Source organism: Mercenaria mercenaria, chromosome 1 (genome assembly GCF_021730395.1).
Source record: "Mercenaria mercenaria strain notata chromosome 1, MADL_Memer_1, whole genome shotgun sequence".
NCBI classification, from domain to species: Eukaryota; Metazoa; Mollusca; class Bivalvia; order Venerida; family Veneridae; genus Mercenaria; species Mercenaria mercenaria.
Genome location: NC_069361.1, coordinates 4,230,648 through 4,248,799, shown reverse-complemented (window position 1 = coordinate 4,248,799; position 18,152 = coordinate 4,230,648). Strand labels below are relative to the sequence as shown.

The 18,152-nt window shown below is 35.6% G+C and overlaps 1 protein-coding gene across 3 annotated transcripts in view; it reads left to right on the top strand.

The window, feature by feature from the left end:
* The window catches only part of LOC128555584 (cyclin-K-like), a 29,466-nt gene extending 11,314 nt beyond the window's left edge, over window positions 1-18,152 (top strand). For 2 of the 3 annotated variants that reach the window (XM_053538340.1, XM_053538335.1), the window contains exons 2-10: window positions 559-725; window positions 1,759-1,840; window positions 2,270-2,401; window positions 4,974-5,094; window positions 6,625-6,682; window positions 6,966-7,141; window positions 14,932-15,077; window positions 16,222-16,410; window positions 16,611-18,152. In XM_053538340.1, the coding sequence (XP_053394315.1) occupies window positions 589-725; window positions 1,759-1,840; window positions 2,270-2,401; window positions 4,974-5,094; window positions 6,625-6,682; window positions 6,966-7,141; window positions 14,932-15,077; window positions 16,222-16,410; window positions 16,611-17,300 (1,731 nt within the window). In that variant the 5' untranslated portion in view covers window positions 559-588 and the 3' untranslated portion in view covers window positions 17,301-18,152. The remainder of the gene's footprint in view (window positions 1-558; window positions 726-1,758; window positions 1,841-2,269; window positions 2,402-4,973; window positions 5,095-6,624; window positions 6,683-6,965; window positions 7,142-14,931; window positions 15,078-16,221; window positions 16,411-16,610) is intronic. The other variant, XM_053538346.1, reaches the window with a different exon arrangement.

Below are 18,152 nucleotides of genomic sequence, written 5' to 3'. Positions count from 1 at the left end.
AGTTGATAGCATCAAGGCCCATAACTCTGATATGCATTTTGCTCAAATTATGTACCCTTTTGAACTTAAAACTCTTTTGATATTTAACATTTTGGGTAATATTTTCCTGCTTCTGGGACAATATTTTGAATAGTCGAGCTTGGCTGTCTTATGGACAGCTCTTGTTAAAATAATTTCTTACCAATGGTGAATGGTCCTTGTGTGACCCTCTGCCAAGATTGTTCTGATTCATCAAAAACATGGCCACCAGAGGGCTTGGTCACTTTTTCCCAGTATGTACCAATGGCTCTACCAAAATTGTTCAGATTATTTTGATTCATAGGTCAAAGGTTGAGGGCTGATTTGACTGCAATAACCAACTGCTCAGTTGTGCTCACACATTTTCCTAACATCTTTTATCAGATCAATAGATCAGACATCAAGATCAGGGATGGAAATTGTTTCACGTTAATTAGTTAGTATTTCTTCATCACCCCCATTACTGACTGGCCATGAACATCTCTTATATTTATGATGTCCTCTATCCTGTGATTATTATTTTTTTGTTCTTTTCTTTAGTGAACATAAATCTTCACATGCAAACCAAGAATGCCTTGTTGGTATTATGAGAAGAAAGAAATCAAGAACTCACCATCATACCGCGATGGTATTGACACATCCACAGAGGCAAGATACAGACGTGAAGGGGCAAGATTCATTGTTGATGCTGGTACTAAACTTGGACTGTATCCTTTTTACTGAAGCTTCGTTAACAGTATTGCACTAAAACTTGTTTGATTATCCCCAGCTGAAGGTTGGGGGTTGGTGGATAGAGATTTAGCATTGTCAGTCCAGCTGTTTGTCCATCCATCTGAAATTGAAAATGCTTATAATTTAAGAAGTATTTTAACCACCCTTAATTACTAATTAGCACATGGCCTTTACTCGAATGCAGTATTATCCCCCATGATTTAATAAAAGCTGAGTTTTCCCCTTTTTTTGGATAAAAAGTATGGATTTTTGACTGTATCTAAGTAACAAATCAACGGATCTTCATGAAGCTTAAGATGAATGTAGATCACTGTAGGACATTGTTGGACATATAACTTTTGTCAAGATCACTTCAGTAGAGTTATTGCCTTTTAATTTTTTTACAGTCCTTGAATTTTCACATAACAAACTAATCAATGGATGAATCTTCATGAAATTTAATATAGATCATTAAAGGATGGTGGTTTTTGCACATCTTTTATCAGGATCTCTCCAGTAACTGCGGAGTTATTGCCGTTTGTTTTAAAATTAATAAATTCCCGCAAAATAAAGTAAACCCATTGACGGATCTTCATGAAACTTGATACAAATTTAGATCACTACAGAGCTGTGGTGCATGAGCAACTTTCATCAGGATCTCTTCAAAATATAGAAAATGTTATTGCTCTTTACAGTTTAATTGTTATACCTCTCCACAAAACAACCTATTCGGTGGAGGATATAAATTCGTTGAATTTGCCTGTTTTATATAATTCATAATTATGTGTCTGTGGAAGATTTTTAGTTTGTAATGTACAATTTCTTAGCTTCTGTTGTCAAAGTGGAGATCAGCATTGGTCAGAAGTCATAAAAACAGCCTTGTACCTGGTCCATTGTAACAGTTGATTGTCATAAAGTATGAAAACTTTCTTTGTATTTGACTGGATGTTAATGTAACTGTAGTATTCTGTGTTGAATTTTCTCATTAGATGAATTTTGTATTCAGATTATTTCCTTAACTAGTCACAGGAGATATGACACTTGTGCGACAGGAGTTGTGTATTTTCATAGATTCTACATGTTTCATTCCTTCAAAGACTTCCCTAGATATGTAAGTACCACAGATGATGCTTGTGACAGAACATTAGATTGTTAATAACAATTACATGTATTTAAATTGTTAGTGGAGGGTTTTTAGTGTTAGCCCTGTCCATGTATGCCTTAGTGAAAAAAACAACACAAAGTTTATGTTAAATATTTCACCTAGAGTCATGAAAACAGGAATAGGGGGCACCTGTGTCCAATGGACACGTGTCTTGTTTTTATCTAGATCAATGTTTGGTTTTAAAGGTAAAAAAAGGAGACATTTTGAACTGATGCATGGTATAAATTAATAATAATGTAATGCAAACCAGAGTATAAGATTTTGTAATGTCAAGCTATTGGATACTTTTAATTGTAAATTTATGAAATCTTAATTTATACTTGTTCAGTGTTGGTAGATATCTTCTCCCAGAATTCACTGTTCTTTATTGTACAGGTATCTGCAGCTTGTTGCCTATTTCTAGCAGGGAAGGTTGAGGAAACACCCAAGAAATGTAAAGATATAATCAAAATCTCCCAGCAGATTCTCAACTCGAAACAGTTTGCACAGTTTGGCAATGATCCAAAGGTAAGGAATAAAGTATAATTATGATAATTCTCCCTATAAGGCCTAAAAAAAATCTTTGTTTCCGGTAACATGCTCAATAAAATAAGGGTAGGTAGGTTGGAAAAATTGTTTTTTTGGAATTTTTTAGCTCGACTATTCAAAGAATAGTCTAGCTATTCTACTCACCCTGGCGTCGGCATCACACCTTGGTTAAGTTTTTGCATGCAAGTACATACAGCTATTACCAAAAGGCATATAGCTTTGAAACTTATTTTTCTTTTTCTTGGTCAATTACTAACCTCACTGGGTCAAGTCCCGTAACTCTGACATGTATTTTGAGCAAATTATGCCCCGTTTTGGACTTAGAAAATTCTGGTTAAAGTTTTACATGCAAGTTACTATCTCCAAAACTAATGCAGATATTGAAAGAAAATTCTGGTTAAAGTTTTACATGCAAGTTACTATCTCCAAAACTAATGCAGATATTGAATTGAAACTTCACATGTGTCTCGGGGTTATAAAACTAGTTGATAGCACCAAGTCCCATAACTCTGACCTTTATTTTGGCTAAATTATGCCCCCTTTTGGACTTAGAAAATTCTGGTTAAAGTTTTGCGTGTAGGTACATACAGCTATTACTTAAAGGCATATTGATTTGAAACTTATTTTTTCATTTTCTAGATCTATTACCAACCTCACTGGGTCAAGCCCCATAACTCGGACATGTAGTTTTGGCAAATTATGCCCCCTTTTGGACTTAAAAAATTTTGGTTAAAGTTTTACATGCAAGTTACTACCTCCAAAACTAATGCAGATATTGAATTGAAACTTCACATGTGCCTTCAGGGTTATAAAACTAGTCGATAGCATCAAGTCCCTTTACTCTGATATGCATTTTGGTCAAATTATGTACCCTTTCGAACATAAAACTCTTATGATATTTAACATTTTGGGTAATATTTTCCTGCTTCTGGGACAATATTTCAAATAGTCGAGCTTGGCTGTCTTAAGGACAGCTCTTGTTCAAATTATTCTAGCAAAAAATCAAACATACGACCCAATCATTTTTAGCTCGACTATTCGAAGAATAGTCTAGCTATTCTACTCACCCTGGCGTCAGCTCGGCGTCACACCTTCTTAAGTTTTTGCATACAAGTACATACAGCCATCAATTAAAGGCATATAGCTTTGAAACTTATTTTTTTCCTTTTCTAGGTCAATTACCAACCTCTCTGGGTCAAGTCCCATAACTCTGACATGTATTTTGAGCAAATTATGCCCCCTTTTGGACTTAGAAAATTTTGGTTAAAGTTTTACATGCAAGTTACTATCTCCAAAACTAATGCAGATATTGATTTGAAACTTCACATGTGTCTTCGGGGTTATAAAACTAGTTGATAGCAGCAAGTCCCATAACTCAAACCTTCATTTTGGCCAAATTATGCCCCCTTTTGGACTTAGAAAATTCTGGTTAAAGTTTTGCGTGCAAGTACATACAGCTATTTCTAAAAGGCATATAGATTTGAAACTTATTTTTTCTTTTTCTAGATCAATTACCAACCTCACTGGGTCAAGTCCCATAACTCTGACATGTATTTTGAGCAAATTATGCCCCCTTTTAGACTTAGAAAATTTTGGTTAAAGTTTTACATGCAAGTTACTATCTCGAAAACTAATGCAGATATTGATTTGAAACTTCACATGTGTCTTTGGGGTTATAAAACTAGTTGATAGCATCAAGTCCCATAACTCTGACTTTCATTTTTGCCAAATTATGCCCCCTTTTGGACTTAGCAAATTCTGGTTAAAGTTTTGCGTGCAAGTACATAGAGCTATAACTAAAAGGAATATAGCTTTGAAACTTATTTTTTCTTTTTCTAGATCAATTACTAACCTCACTGGATCAAGTCCCATAACTCTTACATGTATTTTGAGCAAATTATTCCCCTTTTTGAACTTAGAAAATCCTGGTTAAAGTTTTGCGTGCAAGTACATACAGCAATTACTAAAAGGCATATAGATTTGAAACTTACTTTTTCTTTTTCTAGATCAATTACCAACCTCACTGGGTCAAGTCCCATAACTCTGGCATGTATTTTGGGCAAATTATGCCCCCTTTTGGACTTTGAAAATTCTGGTTAAAGTTTTATATGCGAGTTTCTATCTCCAAAACTAATGCAGATATTCGGGGTTTCGTGCCTTCGGGGTTATAAAACTAGTTGATAGCAGCAAGTCCCATAACTGATATGCATTTTGGTCAAATTATGCCCCCTTTTTTGAACTTAAAACTCTTTTGATATTTAACCTTTTTGGGTAATATTTTCCTGCTTCTGGGACAATATTTCGAATAGTCGAGCTTGGCTGTCTTACGGACAGCTCTTGTTATTTGCTGAATTTTTTAGGTGTATTTTGAAGTATTGAAAAATCAGCATTTAATCAAATTCTACATTGCAGAAAAAATTTGCAGAACTACTTTAAGCTTGAAACTTTGACTTGGACTGCAGAACTGCAAATTATGCAAGTTGTCTTCACTTCATTTAAAGCAGATTTACACAGATGGATTTCAGTTAACTGTTGTTTTTTTTTTTTTCAGGAGGAAGTTATGATCCTGGAAAGAATTTTGTTGCAGACAATAAAGTTTGATCTTCAGGCTGAACATCCTTATGCTTACCTTATAAAGTTTGCTAAACTTGTTAAAGGTAACTGTCCTAAAGGTATCTATGTTTTTTATTCTCTGTTAAGGTAAATATTTTACATATTTTCTCTTGCACTGTATATATGTATATAAAAACATGTATATTATGAGTGGTAAATAGCGGTTATCTCGTTGGTTGGTAACTTGTCACATGGAGATCTATAGAAAGTGATGTTCACTGCAAAAGATGATTTTCTTGTAAACAAATCCACATACTAAATGTAGACTTCTTGCACATTCAGATCTTATTGTTAAATGTGGCATGTATAGGGATAATAGACTTTTCTTAGCATGTGTTATAATTTTTTAGCTGGGCTATGTTAAGAACAGGTAGAGCTGTTGCACTCGCCCATTTGTCTGCTCCAGTATCTCAGTTTGATTCAGTTTTTGTATGTGAGCAAGCACTTGTCGGAAAGGATTGAAACTTCACACATATATTCACTATGATGAATTGACTTGCAGTCCGCAGGTTTCATAACGCTATTTTGCTCTTTAACAAACATGCCCCTTTTTGACTTAATAATTTTTGGTAAAGATTTTATATGTTAGCGGGTATCCCAGAACCCACTAATAGGAATGGATTGAAACTTCATATACTTGTACACTGTGATAATCTGACACCATAACTCTCCTTTGCATGTTTACAACATTATGCCCCTTTTATTGTGATTACCCTGTGTCATGTGTTGTCTGTTGTCCATTGTCAGCATTTTGACTCAGACTGTTAACACTCTAGAGGTAACAGTTTTAGCCCAGTCTTAATGAAACTTCATCAGAATATTACCGTAAATAAAGTCTTGTACAAGTTCACTACTGGGTCATCTTGTCAAAAGCTAGGTCGCTAGGTCATTTAATAGGAATACCATGTTAGCACTCTAGAGGCCACATTTTCACCCTCAACTTTATGAAACTTTGTTAGAATGTTTTTCTCCATGAAATCTAGGGTAAGTTCAAAACTTGGTTACCTGAGGTCAAAAACTGGGTCACTTGGCGAATTCATAGAAAAATCTTGTTAATACTCTAGAGGCCACATTTTTTTGTTTGTTTTGCTTAAAACTTTCTTAGAATGTTTGTCCCTTAGAAAACTAGGTCAAGGTAAAAACTGGGTTACCAGAGGTTGAAAACAAGACCATTAGGTCAAATCATACAAAAAAACTTGTAAACACTATAGGCCACATCTTCTTAAAACTTTGTCAGAATTTTTGTCTCTATGACATCTGGGTCAAGTTCAAAATTGAATTACCTTAGGTCACATGGTTAAATGGAAAATAGAAAAACCTTTTTATTTGTCTAGAGGCCACATTTTCTGTTTGATATTCAGAAACCTTGTCAGAATGTTCTCTATGAAATAGATACACAAAGTAATGAGCGGCAAGTGATCTGAAGTTATCCCCAGCATTTCCTCAAACTTGACCAATTATGGATAATGTGTTGTAGCACTTAGTAAAGTTATATTGATAACAAATGTGTTTTGTTGAATGTAGACAAAATTGTTTCTGTGACGTAATGTCATTGTAAGTCACTGTAGGAATCATTTAATGTATTTCAGCTGACAAGGAGAAGGTACAGAAGCTAGTTCAGATGGCATGGACATTTATAAATGACAGGTATTTGAAATTTCATGACAACAATCAGTTGAACTTAAGTGGTTTTTTATACTAGTTTAAATTCCCAGTCAAGTTCACAGATCTTACTGCTTCTGATGCATGGTCTGACCTACCGGTAGATACCTGGTCAGTTGTTTACTTTCTTACAGCAATTTTACTTATTCATATTTTTTGGAAATCCTTGTTCTCATACTTGCATGAAACGTTTTCACATAGTCGATGATACCTGTAATGCATTTACACTAGAAAATATTTAGATTTGTTTTAAAATGTTTTTTTCCAGCCTGTGTACAACATTAAGTCTGCAGTGGGAGCCAGAAATAATTGCTATTTCACTAATGTATCTTGGTACCCGGCTTAACAAATTTGAAATTACAGAGTGGCAAGGCAAAGTTCCTGGAACTAAACAAAAATGGTGGGAATCCATTGTACCTGATCTAACTGTAGAATTAATGGAAGGTTAGTACTTACTGGTCTTATATAAATATGAATTCTTCAAGGTTTAGAACTTGTTTCAACATTGTAGGAAGTTCAGTCAGTAGAAGATCAAAACAGTTTTCTGTGGCTATAAGTTTGTGGACCAGTCTGGCTGTATACTTTTCTTAGTCAATGAAATTTGCTGTACTTTACGTAGGACTTGAGTTGGTCCTTCATGTATCTAGTTTAATTATAGTAGATTTTTAGCTCAACTATACAAAGTATGGAGAGCTATTCTTCTAGACCCGGTGTCTGTGTCTTTCTGCATCCCCACCTTGGTTAAAGTTTTAATGCACTTTCTCTTTATCTTTATTATTACTTAAGGATTTGCTTCAAACTTAAAATATTTATTCCTCATCATCACCCACATCATATGGCACAAGGGTCACAACTCTGGCACCAATATTTCATGAACTATCCCCCTTTTTACTTAGAATTTCAGGTTAAAGTTTTGGTGCACTTTCACTTTATCTCAGTTATTACTGAATGGATTTGATTCAGACTAAAAATAGTTGTTCCACATCATCACCCACATCATATGACACAAGATTCATAACTCTGGCACCAATTTTTAATGAATTATGCCCCCTTTTAGAATTTTATGTTAATTTTGATGCATTTTCACTATGTCTCTGTTTGTCAAAAGGGATTTGATTCAAACTTTAGATAATTGTTCATCATCGCCTACATAATTTGACTCAAGGACCATAACTGTGACACCTGTATTTTATGAGTTATCCCCCTTTTTAATTAAAATTTCAGGTTATAGTTTTTATGCACTTTCACTCTATCTTTGTTATTACCAAACAGATTTGATTAAAACTTGAAACAGTTGTACCACATCATCATCCACATAATATGACACAAGGACAATAACTCTTGCACAATATTTTTTTAATTATCCCCCTTCTTTTGCTTAAAATTTCAGGTTAACGTTTTGTTGCACTGTCACTTTATCTCTGTTATTACCAAGTGGATTTGATTCAAATTTAAAATAGTTGTACCACATTGTCACCCACATTAATGATACAAGGGCCGTAACTCTTGCACAAATATTGTATGAATTATGTCCCCTTTTTACTTAGAATTAAAGGTGCACTTAAATTATGGTGCACTTTCACTGTATCTTTGGCATTACTTAATGAATTTGATTAAAACTTAAATTAGTTTTTCCAGATCCTCATCCTCTTTATATGACACAAGGTCATTAACGCTGGTGCAAATATTTTATGAGTTAAATCCCTTTTTTACTTAGAATTTCAGTTTAATTTTTATACTTTTTATATCTGTTGTTACTTAATGGTATTAATCAAACTTAAAATGGTTGTTCCACATATCACCCAGTCTGTTGTGAGTAATGCCCTCTTTTTAGCTCACCTGTCACATAGTGACAAGGTGAGCTTTTGTGATCACCCGTCGTCGGTCCGTCCGTCCGTCTCGTGCGTGCGTCCGTTCGTCCGTCAACAATTTCTTGTCTGCACGATAGTGGTTTCATTTATGATTTTATTTTAACCAAACTTGCACACAACTTGTATCACCATAAGATCTCGGTTCCTTTCTTGAACTGGCCAGATCCCATTACAGGTTCCAGAGTTATGGCCCCTGAAAGGGCCAAAATTAGCTATTTTGACCTTGTCTGCACAATAGCAGCTTTATTTATAATTTGATTTTTACCAAACTGGCACACTACTTGTATCACCATAAGATCTTGGTTCCTTTCATGAACTGGTCAGATTCCATTATGGGTTCCAGAGTTATGGCCCCTGAAAGGGCCAGAATTAGCTATTTTGACCTTGTCTGCACAATAGCAGCTTCATTTATGATTTTATTTTTACCAAACTTGCACACAACTTGTATCACCATATGATCTTGGCTCCTTTCTTGAACTTGCCAGATTCCGTTATGGGTTCCAGAGTGATGGCCCCTGAAAGGGCCAGAATTAACTATTTTGACCTTGTCTGCACAATAGCAGGTTTATTTATGATTTGAATTTAATCAAACTTGTACAAAACTTGTGTCACCATAAGATCTCGGTTCCTTTCTTGAACCGGCCAGATCCCCTAATGGATTCCAGAGTTATGGCCCCTGAAAGGGCCAAAATTAGCTATTTTGACCTTGTCTGCACAATAGCAGCTTCATTTATGATTTGATTTTAACCAAACTTGCACAAAACTTGTATCACCACAAGATCTTGGTTCCTTTCTTGAACTGGCCAGATTCCTTCATGGGTTCTAGAGTTATGGCCCCTTAAAGGTCCAAAATTGTCTATTTTGGCTTTTGCAGCCATATAGAGACTTCATTTATGGTTTTATTTGATACAAACTTCCAAAATATCTTCAACAACAATAAATCTTGGATTCCATGACAAATCAGATCCCTTCAAAGGTTCCAGAGTTATTTTATACCTGATTACCTCCCCTGATTGTAATCAAAATGGATTTATATCTGTAAGTACTTATTTGAAATTTCATTATTGTCATTAGTTGGACTGAGTCAATGAGGGTAGATAACTGTGGACTGATTTTATGTCAAATTACCTCCCTTTATTTCAAATTAAAATGCAGTGTGCGACATTAACGGTAGCCCGATCGCCAATGGCTACGAAAATTCGGCTCGGGCGACAGAAAATCGGCAGATCGTAGCCCGTCGGGCTATGAAAAATTCTGAGGAATAAATTTACCAAAAAGATCAATGCAAATGTCGGAGCAAAATAGTTGCTTTGAAGCTTCAAACTTCGCTCAAATCCAATCTCAAAGCGAATTCAAGTCGTCCGAATTTTTAGCTCACCTGTCACAAAGTGACAAGGTGAGCTTTTGTGATCGTGCGGTGTCCGTCGTCCGTCGTCCGTCCGTCCGTCCGTCCGTGCGTCCGTCCGTCCGTCCGTCCGTCCGTAAACTTTTGCTTGTGACCACTCTAGAGGTCACATTTTTCATGGGATCTTTATGAAAGTTGGTCAGAATGTTCATCTTGATGATATCTAGGTCAAGTTCGAAACTGGGTCATGTGCCATCAAAAACTAGGTCAGTAGGTCTAAAAATAGAAAAACCTTGTGACCTCTCTAGAGGCCATATATTTCACAAGATCTTCATGAAAATTGGTCAGAATGTTCACCTTGATAATATCTAGGTCAAGTTTGAAACTGGGTCACGTGCGGTCAAAAACTAGGTCAGTAGGTCTAAAAATAGAAAAATCTTGTGACCTCTCTAGAGGCCATATATTTCACAAGATCTTCATGAAAATTGGTCAGAACGTTCACCTTGATGATATCTAGGTCAAGTTCGAAACTGGGTCATGTGCCTTCAAAAACTAGGTCAGTAGGTCAAATAATAGAAAAACCTTGTGACCTCTCTAAAGGCCGTATTTTTCATGGGATCTGTATGAAAGTTGGTCTGAATGTTCATCTTGATGATATCTAGTTCAGATTCGAAACTGGGTCACGTTCGATCAAAAACTAGGTCAGTAGGTCTAAAAATAGAAAAACCTTGTGACCTCTCTAGAGGCCATATATTTCATGAGACCTTCATGAAAATTGGTGAGAATGTTCATCTTGATGATATCTAGGTCAAGTTTGAAAGTGGGTCACGTGCCATCAAAAACTAGGTCAGTAGGTCAAATAATAGAAAAACCTTGTGACCTCTCTAGAGGCCATATTTTTCATGGGAACTGTATGAAAATTGGTCTGAATGTTAATCTTGATGATATCTAGGTCAAGTTCGAAAGTGGGTCACGTGCCATCAAAAAGTAGGTCAGTAGGTCAAATAATGAAAAAATGTTGTGACCTCTCTAGAGGCCATATTTTTCATGGGATCTGTATGAAAATTGGTCTGAATGTTTATCTTGATGATATCTAGGTCAAGTTTGAAACTGGGTCAACTGCGATCAAAAACTAGGTCAGTAGGTCTTGAAATAGAAAAACCTTGTGACCTCTCTAGAGGCCATACCCTTGAATGGATCTGCATGAAAATTGGTCAGAATGTTCACCTTGATGATATCTAGGTCAGGTTTGAAACTGGGTCACGAGCCTTAAAAAACTAGGTCAATAGGTCAAATAATAGAAAAACCTTGTGACCTCTCTAGAGACCATATTTTTCAATGGATCTTCATGAAAATTGGTCAGAATTTTTATCTAGATAATATCTAGGTCAAGTTCAAAACTGGGTCACATGAGCTCAAAAACTAGGTCACTATGTCAAATAATAGAAAAAAGGGAGTCATACTCAAAACTGGGTCATGTGGGAAGAGGTGAGCGATTCAGGACCATCATGGTCCTCTTGTTTTTTGGATGTGCACCCGCTAATCTTTTGACAATTTGCACCACCATGTCATAATGTGCGTTGAATACACATACACACTCGCCGATAGCATAATTTAAGCTCCGCCTACTTCAGGTACTTGTGAGATGTTCGCGAGAAGTGTGAAAGCAAATCAAATTATCGGTTTCACCAGAGGCAATTGTAATAGGCCAATCAGCGCTGCGGTTACGTCTTTGACACTTAGCATTTAATTGTCAACACGTGCGAGTCGTTTTCTAAAGAATTGTCAGTTTACATATGCGATTAATTGGAATTATAGACACAATTATTTGGTATCCATGGTAAAAGAACGACATGTAAAGTATTAACTTCGTAAAACTAACTTTGATGGATGAATTGATTTGAATACTGGTATGTATTTCTAGATTTGACACAGTTTACTTTCAGTTTTATTCGAATGAGAAACTGTTCACACAAGTGGTGACTGGGTATAAATGTGTATGGTAAAATGATGTAACTAAGAAAATGAATGGTCATTGAGTCAATTCACAGCGTCGAGGTAGAAATATAAAAATTAATGGAGTCTTCCAACTTCTCCCTAAAGTCTCCCCATTTCTCCTTAAATCAGTTTGAGGGATAATTGACTTCTCCCAAAAAAATAATGGGCCTAGCGAGACCCCTGGTCAGTCTACTGCCAAGCTATTTCTTGTCTACCATGTCTACAAAGCTGTTTAGATCTCTTTTCATGACTCTGTGTCTTTGACTTTCTGCACAATTTTGTGAACACTGTTTCAGATTTTAAAATCAGTTCTGAAAACCTCATACAAATTTCTGAAATATATCAGTATTCACCAACCTACAGCAGTATATTGAAAGAAATTAAATATTACTAGAATGAAAGTCTTGTTCATTCTTGAGTGAAAAATTAGTGGGGCTACGAAAAATTCTGTCGGGCTACAAAAAATTGGAAGTCCGTAGCCCCATTGGCTACAGTGTTAAAAAGTTAATGTCGCACACTGAAAATGGGTATATCTCTGTAACTAATGAAGATACTGATCTGAAATTTCATTTATGTCAGCAGATTTATTTGTCAGATCCTTCTTTTGTTAACTTACAATCATTTTTTTTTAATTACTTCCCTTTTACATTACTATAAATAGCTTGTTTTTAGTAACTTTTTTATTATTGGCAGTAGGGAAAAACCGAGACCACTTTTCTGTGCTACAACATGGATGGTACCTCCAAGTTTTAGGTGTATTTTGACATATCTGTACCTTGTAAGAATTTTTTTTTTCTTTTTGGTTTCATTTCTTCATTTTGTTGTTCCTGTCCTTTGGACTTAGATATTTTTTCTGAGGACCTTCTTGTCCTCAAGTGCAATGATAACAGGTGAGCGATATAGGGCCATCATGGCCCTCTTGTTACTAATAGAATTTCCAGTTCAAGTTGCGATGCACTTTTGCTGTATCTCCAGTATTACTAAATAGATTTGATTCAAACTTAAATTAGTTGTTCCGAAATACCTGCATGATATGACACATGATGCATTACTTTTGCAGAAGTTTTCCATGAATTAAGTTCCTTTTGTACTGATTTAATGTTTTGAGACTTAAGCTATTGTCCAATATCTTCATCCACATTTGAGTCATTAAACACTCCAGTGACAGCTTCAGCTTCCTCAGATGTGCCCAATTTCCCTATCCAACATCGAAATAGTCGAGCGCGCTGTCTCCTGTGACAGCTCTTGTTGCTTAAGTGGGTGCCAATGGGGCTTGAGGAGTGTTTCACGTTTAATAGACTCAGTTAGACAAAGTCTACTATAACTTTACTTGGTTGTGTTCTATGCTTCTAATGGATCTTCTTGTTGAATATTGTTAATTGATAAATAAGCTATCTTTGCACACTAGATCTTTACAGAATGACATTTACACTAGACTGTGTCTGTTTCTCGTTTATATAGTTTTAGCATGAGAATTCACTCTACCATTCCACGTTAGTCTAGATCAAGCTTTAATTAAGGTTGAATTAAGTGGAATCATTTAATGAAATGTTTAATTCACTGTTACTTCCTCTGTATCAAAACACCATATTGGGGTATTAACCACCTTCCTGACATGATTTCTTATTAAAGATTTCCTATCTATAGTTTGTGCTTTATGACTGGTCTGTATTCAACACCTGTTTGCTGGGCTAAAGTAAAAAAACAAAACAAAAAAAACAAACTTTATTTATTACCATATGTCTTGTAATAAATCTCTAACTGAATGGCTTGCCAGTCAATAGTCAGAACTATTTGTGCTCATTCCTTCTGACCTCGAGGACTTTTCCGACCTTGGGCAAATAGTTTTTAACTATTGATTGATAAGGCCTTACAGAATTTAGTAAACATTTACAGGATCTTTCAAATTCGAAATGATACTATTGAAACTGCCTTCACTTACTGCCTTCATTCATGACACAGGGCTTAATTAATTCCCCCCATCCCTTCTAAAGGGGTCTACAGTCATAAATGCATTTTTTTCGCGAAGTGACAAGGAAAAGCATTCACAAATTCAAAGAAATCTTGAGTAGTATTTTCACAAAAGCAAGGCTGTTTTTGACATTTTAATGATGTTTGGCACTGTTTGACATTTAGGAAATGGAATAATTTATTTTAATCAAATCAAATTTAGCAATATATGCAGCCTATTTACATGGTATATAGTTCCATTCAGATATGGAATTTTTCTTGTTTTATGAGCAGAAAAACAGACTTTGATGGTTAGACAGGTGATCATTATACTAGGTAGACATTTTGTTAATGTTAATCAATTATGATAATGGACTTGTTCAGATGTGTAGCCTGTCAGCTTAGCTCAATGAGGAGAACATAGATCTACGGATCGATTGGTAAGTTCAGTCCAGGGGCTTGTGTTCTCTGAGACAATTTGATAAAAGACATTGTGTCTGAAATCATTTTTCCTCCATCTCTGATTTGTGTTGGGAAGTTGGCAGTTACTTGTGGAGAACAGGTTTGTACTGGTACAGAATCCAGGAGCACTGGTTAGATTAACTGCCTGTCATTACATAACTGAAATACTGTTGAAAAACAGCATTAAACCCAAAACAAACAAACAATGTTCAAATATGTAAACTTGGGAGCCGTATTGACTGGCAAGACATTCAGTATGTGTATATTAGTCATAGCTCTACTTAAATGTACTGGTAAATTTTATCTTACCAGATTTTACAGATCCAGAACGTTAAATCACACACTAAAATTGTTCATAAAAAAGTAAGATGGCCTCTGAATACTCTGAAACAACATTTGAGTGTTTTCCAGTAACAAGGATTTTGTTACTGAATACTGTGTAAAACTGAAGTCTCCTCCAGTAACAAGGGTTTTGTTATATGGACTCAGTAAATCAGATGGCTGTGATTAAAATCTTCTTTCCTATTGGGATTTAAGGATATTTATAAACAAGTATCTACATGTTTGTTATAAAGTACTTAAAGTATGCTCATACCTATATATTTCAGATGTTTGTCATCAAGTACTTGATCTGTATTCTCCATCTAACCAGGCTTCAGCTAACCCTGGGGAATCCCCACCCCCTCCCCCACCTGCACTGAATCCCTCAAGGACACCAAATTCACAGGGTAGTGACAAGAAAAGATCTTTACAGGTAATAGAATTTTATCAACTTTGTAAGACACTAAATACTATAAAAAAGATTTTGCAGACTGCTATAGTACACATCCATTTGACTCCATATATAAGATTAATGGGCAGATGTTTTAAAAGAATAACCACTTTGGTCATTTTTTCAGACATATAAATTGCAGTTGTTGATTTATTATATACTGTGAAATCATTTTTATTCATGCAGGACGAATTTTCGCGTATTTTGCGCGAATTTAAGACTGCGCTATTATTTAACCATTTAGTATATAGTTATCCGAATTTATTTCGTGTCAGAAATATAGGTATGTATCAAGAACTGTGTATTTCGAATTTTTTCAGAACCTCACAGTTTATCTGCAGTTAGTTAAAGCTTGTCTTGATAGGAACTTATTTGTTTTTACCAAAATGGATTATGAAATCTGATTAAATTATTTATATTAATTGGTTAATTGGTTATTCTTTACGAACGCTTCAGTTACTGATGCTAGTTTTATATCGTTGTCATCTTACAACTGCTACGAAATATTTATTTTATTTATTATTTAATCCTTGACAGAAAACTATATAGATATTTGAATTCATGTGTGTCGTCCACAAATTTCAAGTTTGTCACACTGTGTAATTGAATGTAGCGGCACAGCTTCCTAATTATTTGCACCTGCCATTGTTATTTTGAAGTAATTGGACAAGCGCCATTCATAATAAGACTTAAAATTCCTTTTATTTTAATCGATCCTTTGATACTCTTTCACACTTTGCCTAACCATACTGTCAATTAACAAAAATATCAGCTGGACTGTCATATTGTTTTTTTAACAAGGTCATAACCGGGCTGCTTTTATTGACAGACGGTACATGATAGTGACATGTTTGATAGTGGCGATTTCTGAATTTTTTTTTTTATTTTTTAAATTCTTAAAATTGAAAATGTGCGAATTAAAGCCTGCGCGAAAATGTCTTTTTTGTCGTTTGCGTGAAATTTCATGCCAGCGAATTTAAATGATTTCACAGTAGCAAGTTTTTAAAGAAAAATCTTAAAATTTGTTCAGTGCTATTTCATAGACATACATTAAGCAAGTATAATCTGATGAAGAAAAATTTTATCTGTTTTACAATTAAATTATTTGAAATTTGTCTTTTTCCAGTCCACACCTTCAGATCCTGTAACACCTGGGGGACAGTCTGCTAAATCTATAAAGCTTGACCCAGCGAACCAGTCTAGAAAATCTACTCCCCAGAAAAATATTGATAAAGGGAGAGAATCTGCTTCATTGAGTAGACAGCCCAGTCAAGCACAAATTGTGGACCAGTCACAGGCACACCCAGCTGCAGCAGTAAGTTTGAGAGTTCTTTAGATGGGAGTGGTGCAGAATTTTAGATTAATTTCATTGAATGTTAACATTCTGAAGCAATTTTTGTCAGTAATGGTAGTGAATACATTTATTTGAAGTAAAACATTTTGTTGTGCTGAGGGCTTATTTTCACAGCTACTCTGGTTGGATATTTTCACACTTTAATTTATGTTTATTTTTAGGTTCCTGCAGCAGCATCAACAAGTAACAGTGTAGGTGGTGCTGGACAGGAAGTGTATGGAACCAATCCCAGCAACCCCCAGGCTCCACCCACTTCCTACCCATCATCCCAGTACCAGACTGGTACCACAACTGACTTCTCACAGTATAATCCTTATGTATCTGCAAATCAGTACCAGTCTTCATTCATGTCTGGTGAAGGGGTCCAGAGTCTACAGACTTTGATGGGTTCACAGCCTTCAACCTACACACAAGCTGGTACCCAACAACAGTATTCTGGTTATCCTCCGCCACCAGCTGCTGGGGCACCAGCTAGTACACAGTATACCATGCCAGGGGCACCTCAACAGTTCCCACCAGGTTATAACCCTTCTCAGTATCCTGCCAGTGCAGCGGTACCTGGACCCCCTGTGGCTGGAACCCAGCCTCCATTCCAGCAACAAAACATTCAGCAGACACAGCAGTTTCAAGGGACATCTTACTCTCAATATCCCCAGTACTCTAATTATCAACAACAAAGCCATTCAAATCAACAGACCAGTTATGATCAGTATAGAGGGAGTGGGGGAAACTACAGCGGGAGTGGGCGTGGAGGACAGGGACAGAGACAGAGAACCCCCCAGTCCTCACATAGAGCCCAGCAGCCGAGGGGGAACTCTAATATAACAACTGTAAGGATTACAGGCAGATGAAGATTGTAACAGTGATATTTGGTATTATTGTATTGTGTTCACTACCACATATGTCAAGACAAGCAGCAGCATGCTGTGTTAAAGCAAGTTATGGATGACTTTTATAAAATCTGTCATGGAAGCCACCATTGAATGATTGCTTTTTATTGCATACAGTATTCAATCTTTTATATAGAAATTTGTCATTTACATAATTTCCTTTTAAACAGTGTCTGGTGAAAGCCTGGTGAGCCCAATAGCTGAAGCTTAACAAGAATTATCTAAAGGTCTAGGTGTGATCTCCAGCAGTGAAGGCAGTTTTCTCCATACAGTTTGTCTGAAATCATCTCACCTCGTTTGCTGAAATTATAGTAGGAATTTATCAATACCTCAAAGGAAATGATTAAGTACTTGTACAGAACAATGGTTTTGTATAGGGTTAACACTAATGTTAAACCCAGGTAAAACAAAAAGAAGAGCATTACTTTCTCTTCATCATCAGGTTTACCTACAGTGGTTTGTCATTTTAACTTTACGACGAAAGAACATTTTTGAGGTTTTTACTGTCCTTGTTTCACGAAAGCACTCAAATGAAGTATCCTCTGTGCTAATGTAACATATGTTATAATAAGTGAATATAAGGCATGTTAAAAGTGAAATGTGGATGTACATGCAACACATGCATCTTGCAGTTGCCTAAGTAATTTACAACATAATTATGCTTGTAGTGTTGAATATTGAAGTACTGGACCTTTTCAGCATTGACTGTGACTTCTTAATGCAATTATACATGACCCAGGATGTCTTGATTGACTTTTAAATTCTAAATATGAAGTGTTAAAAATCAGATCATGAAATAAATTTAACAATTTT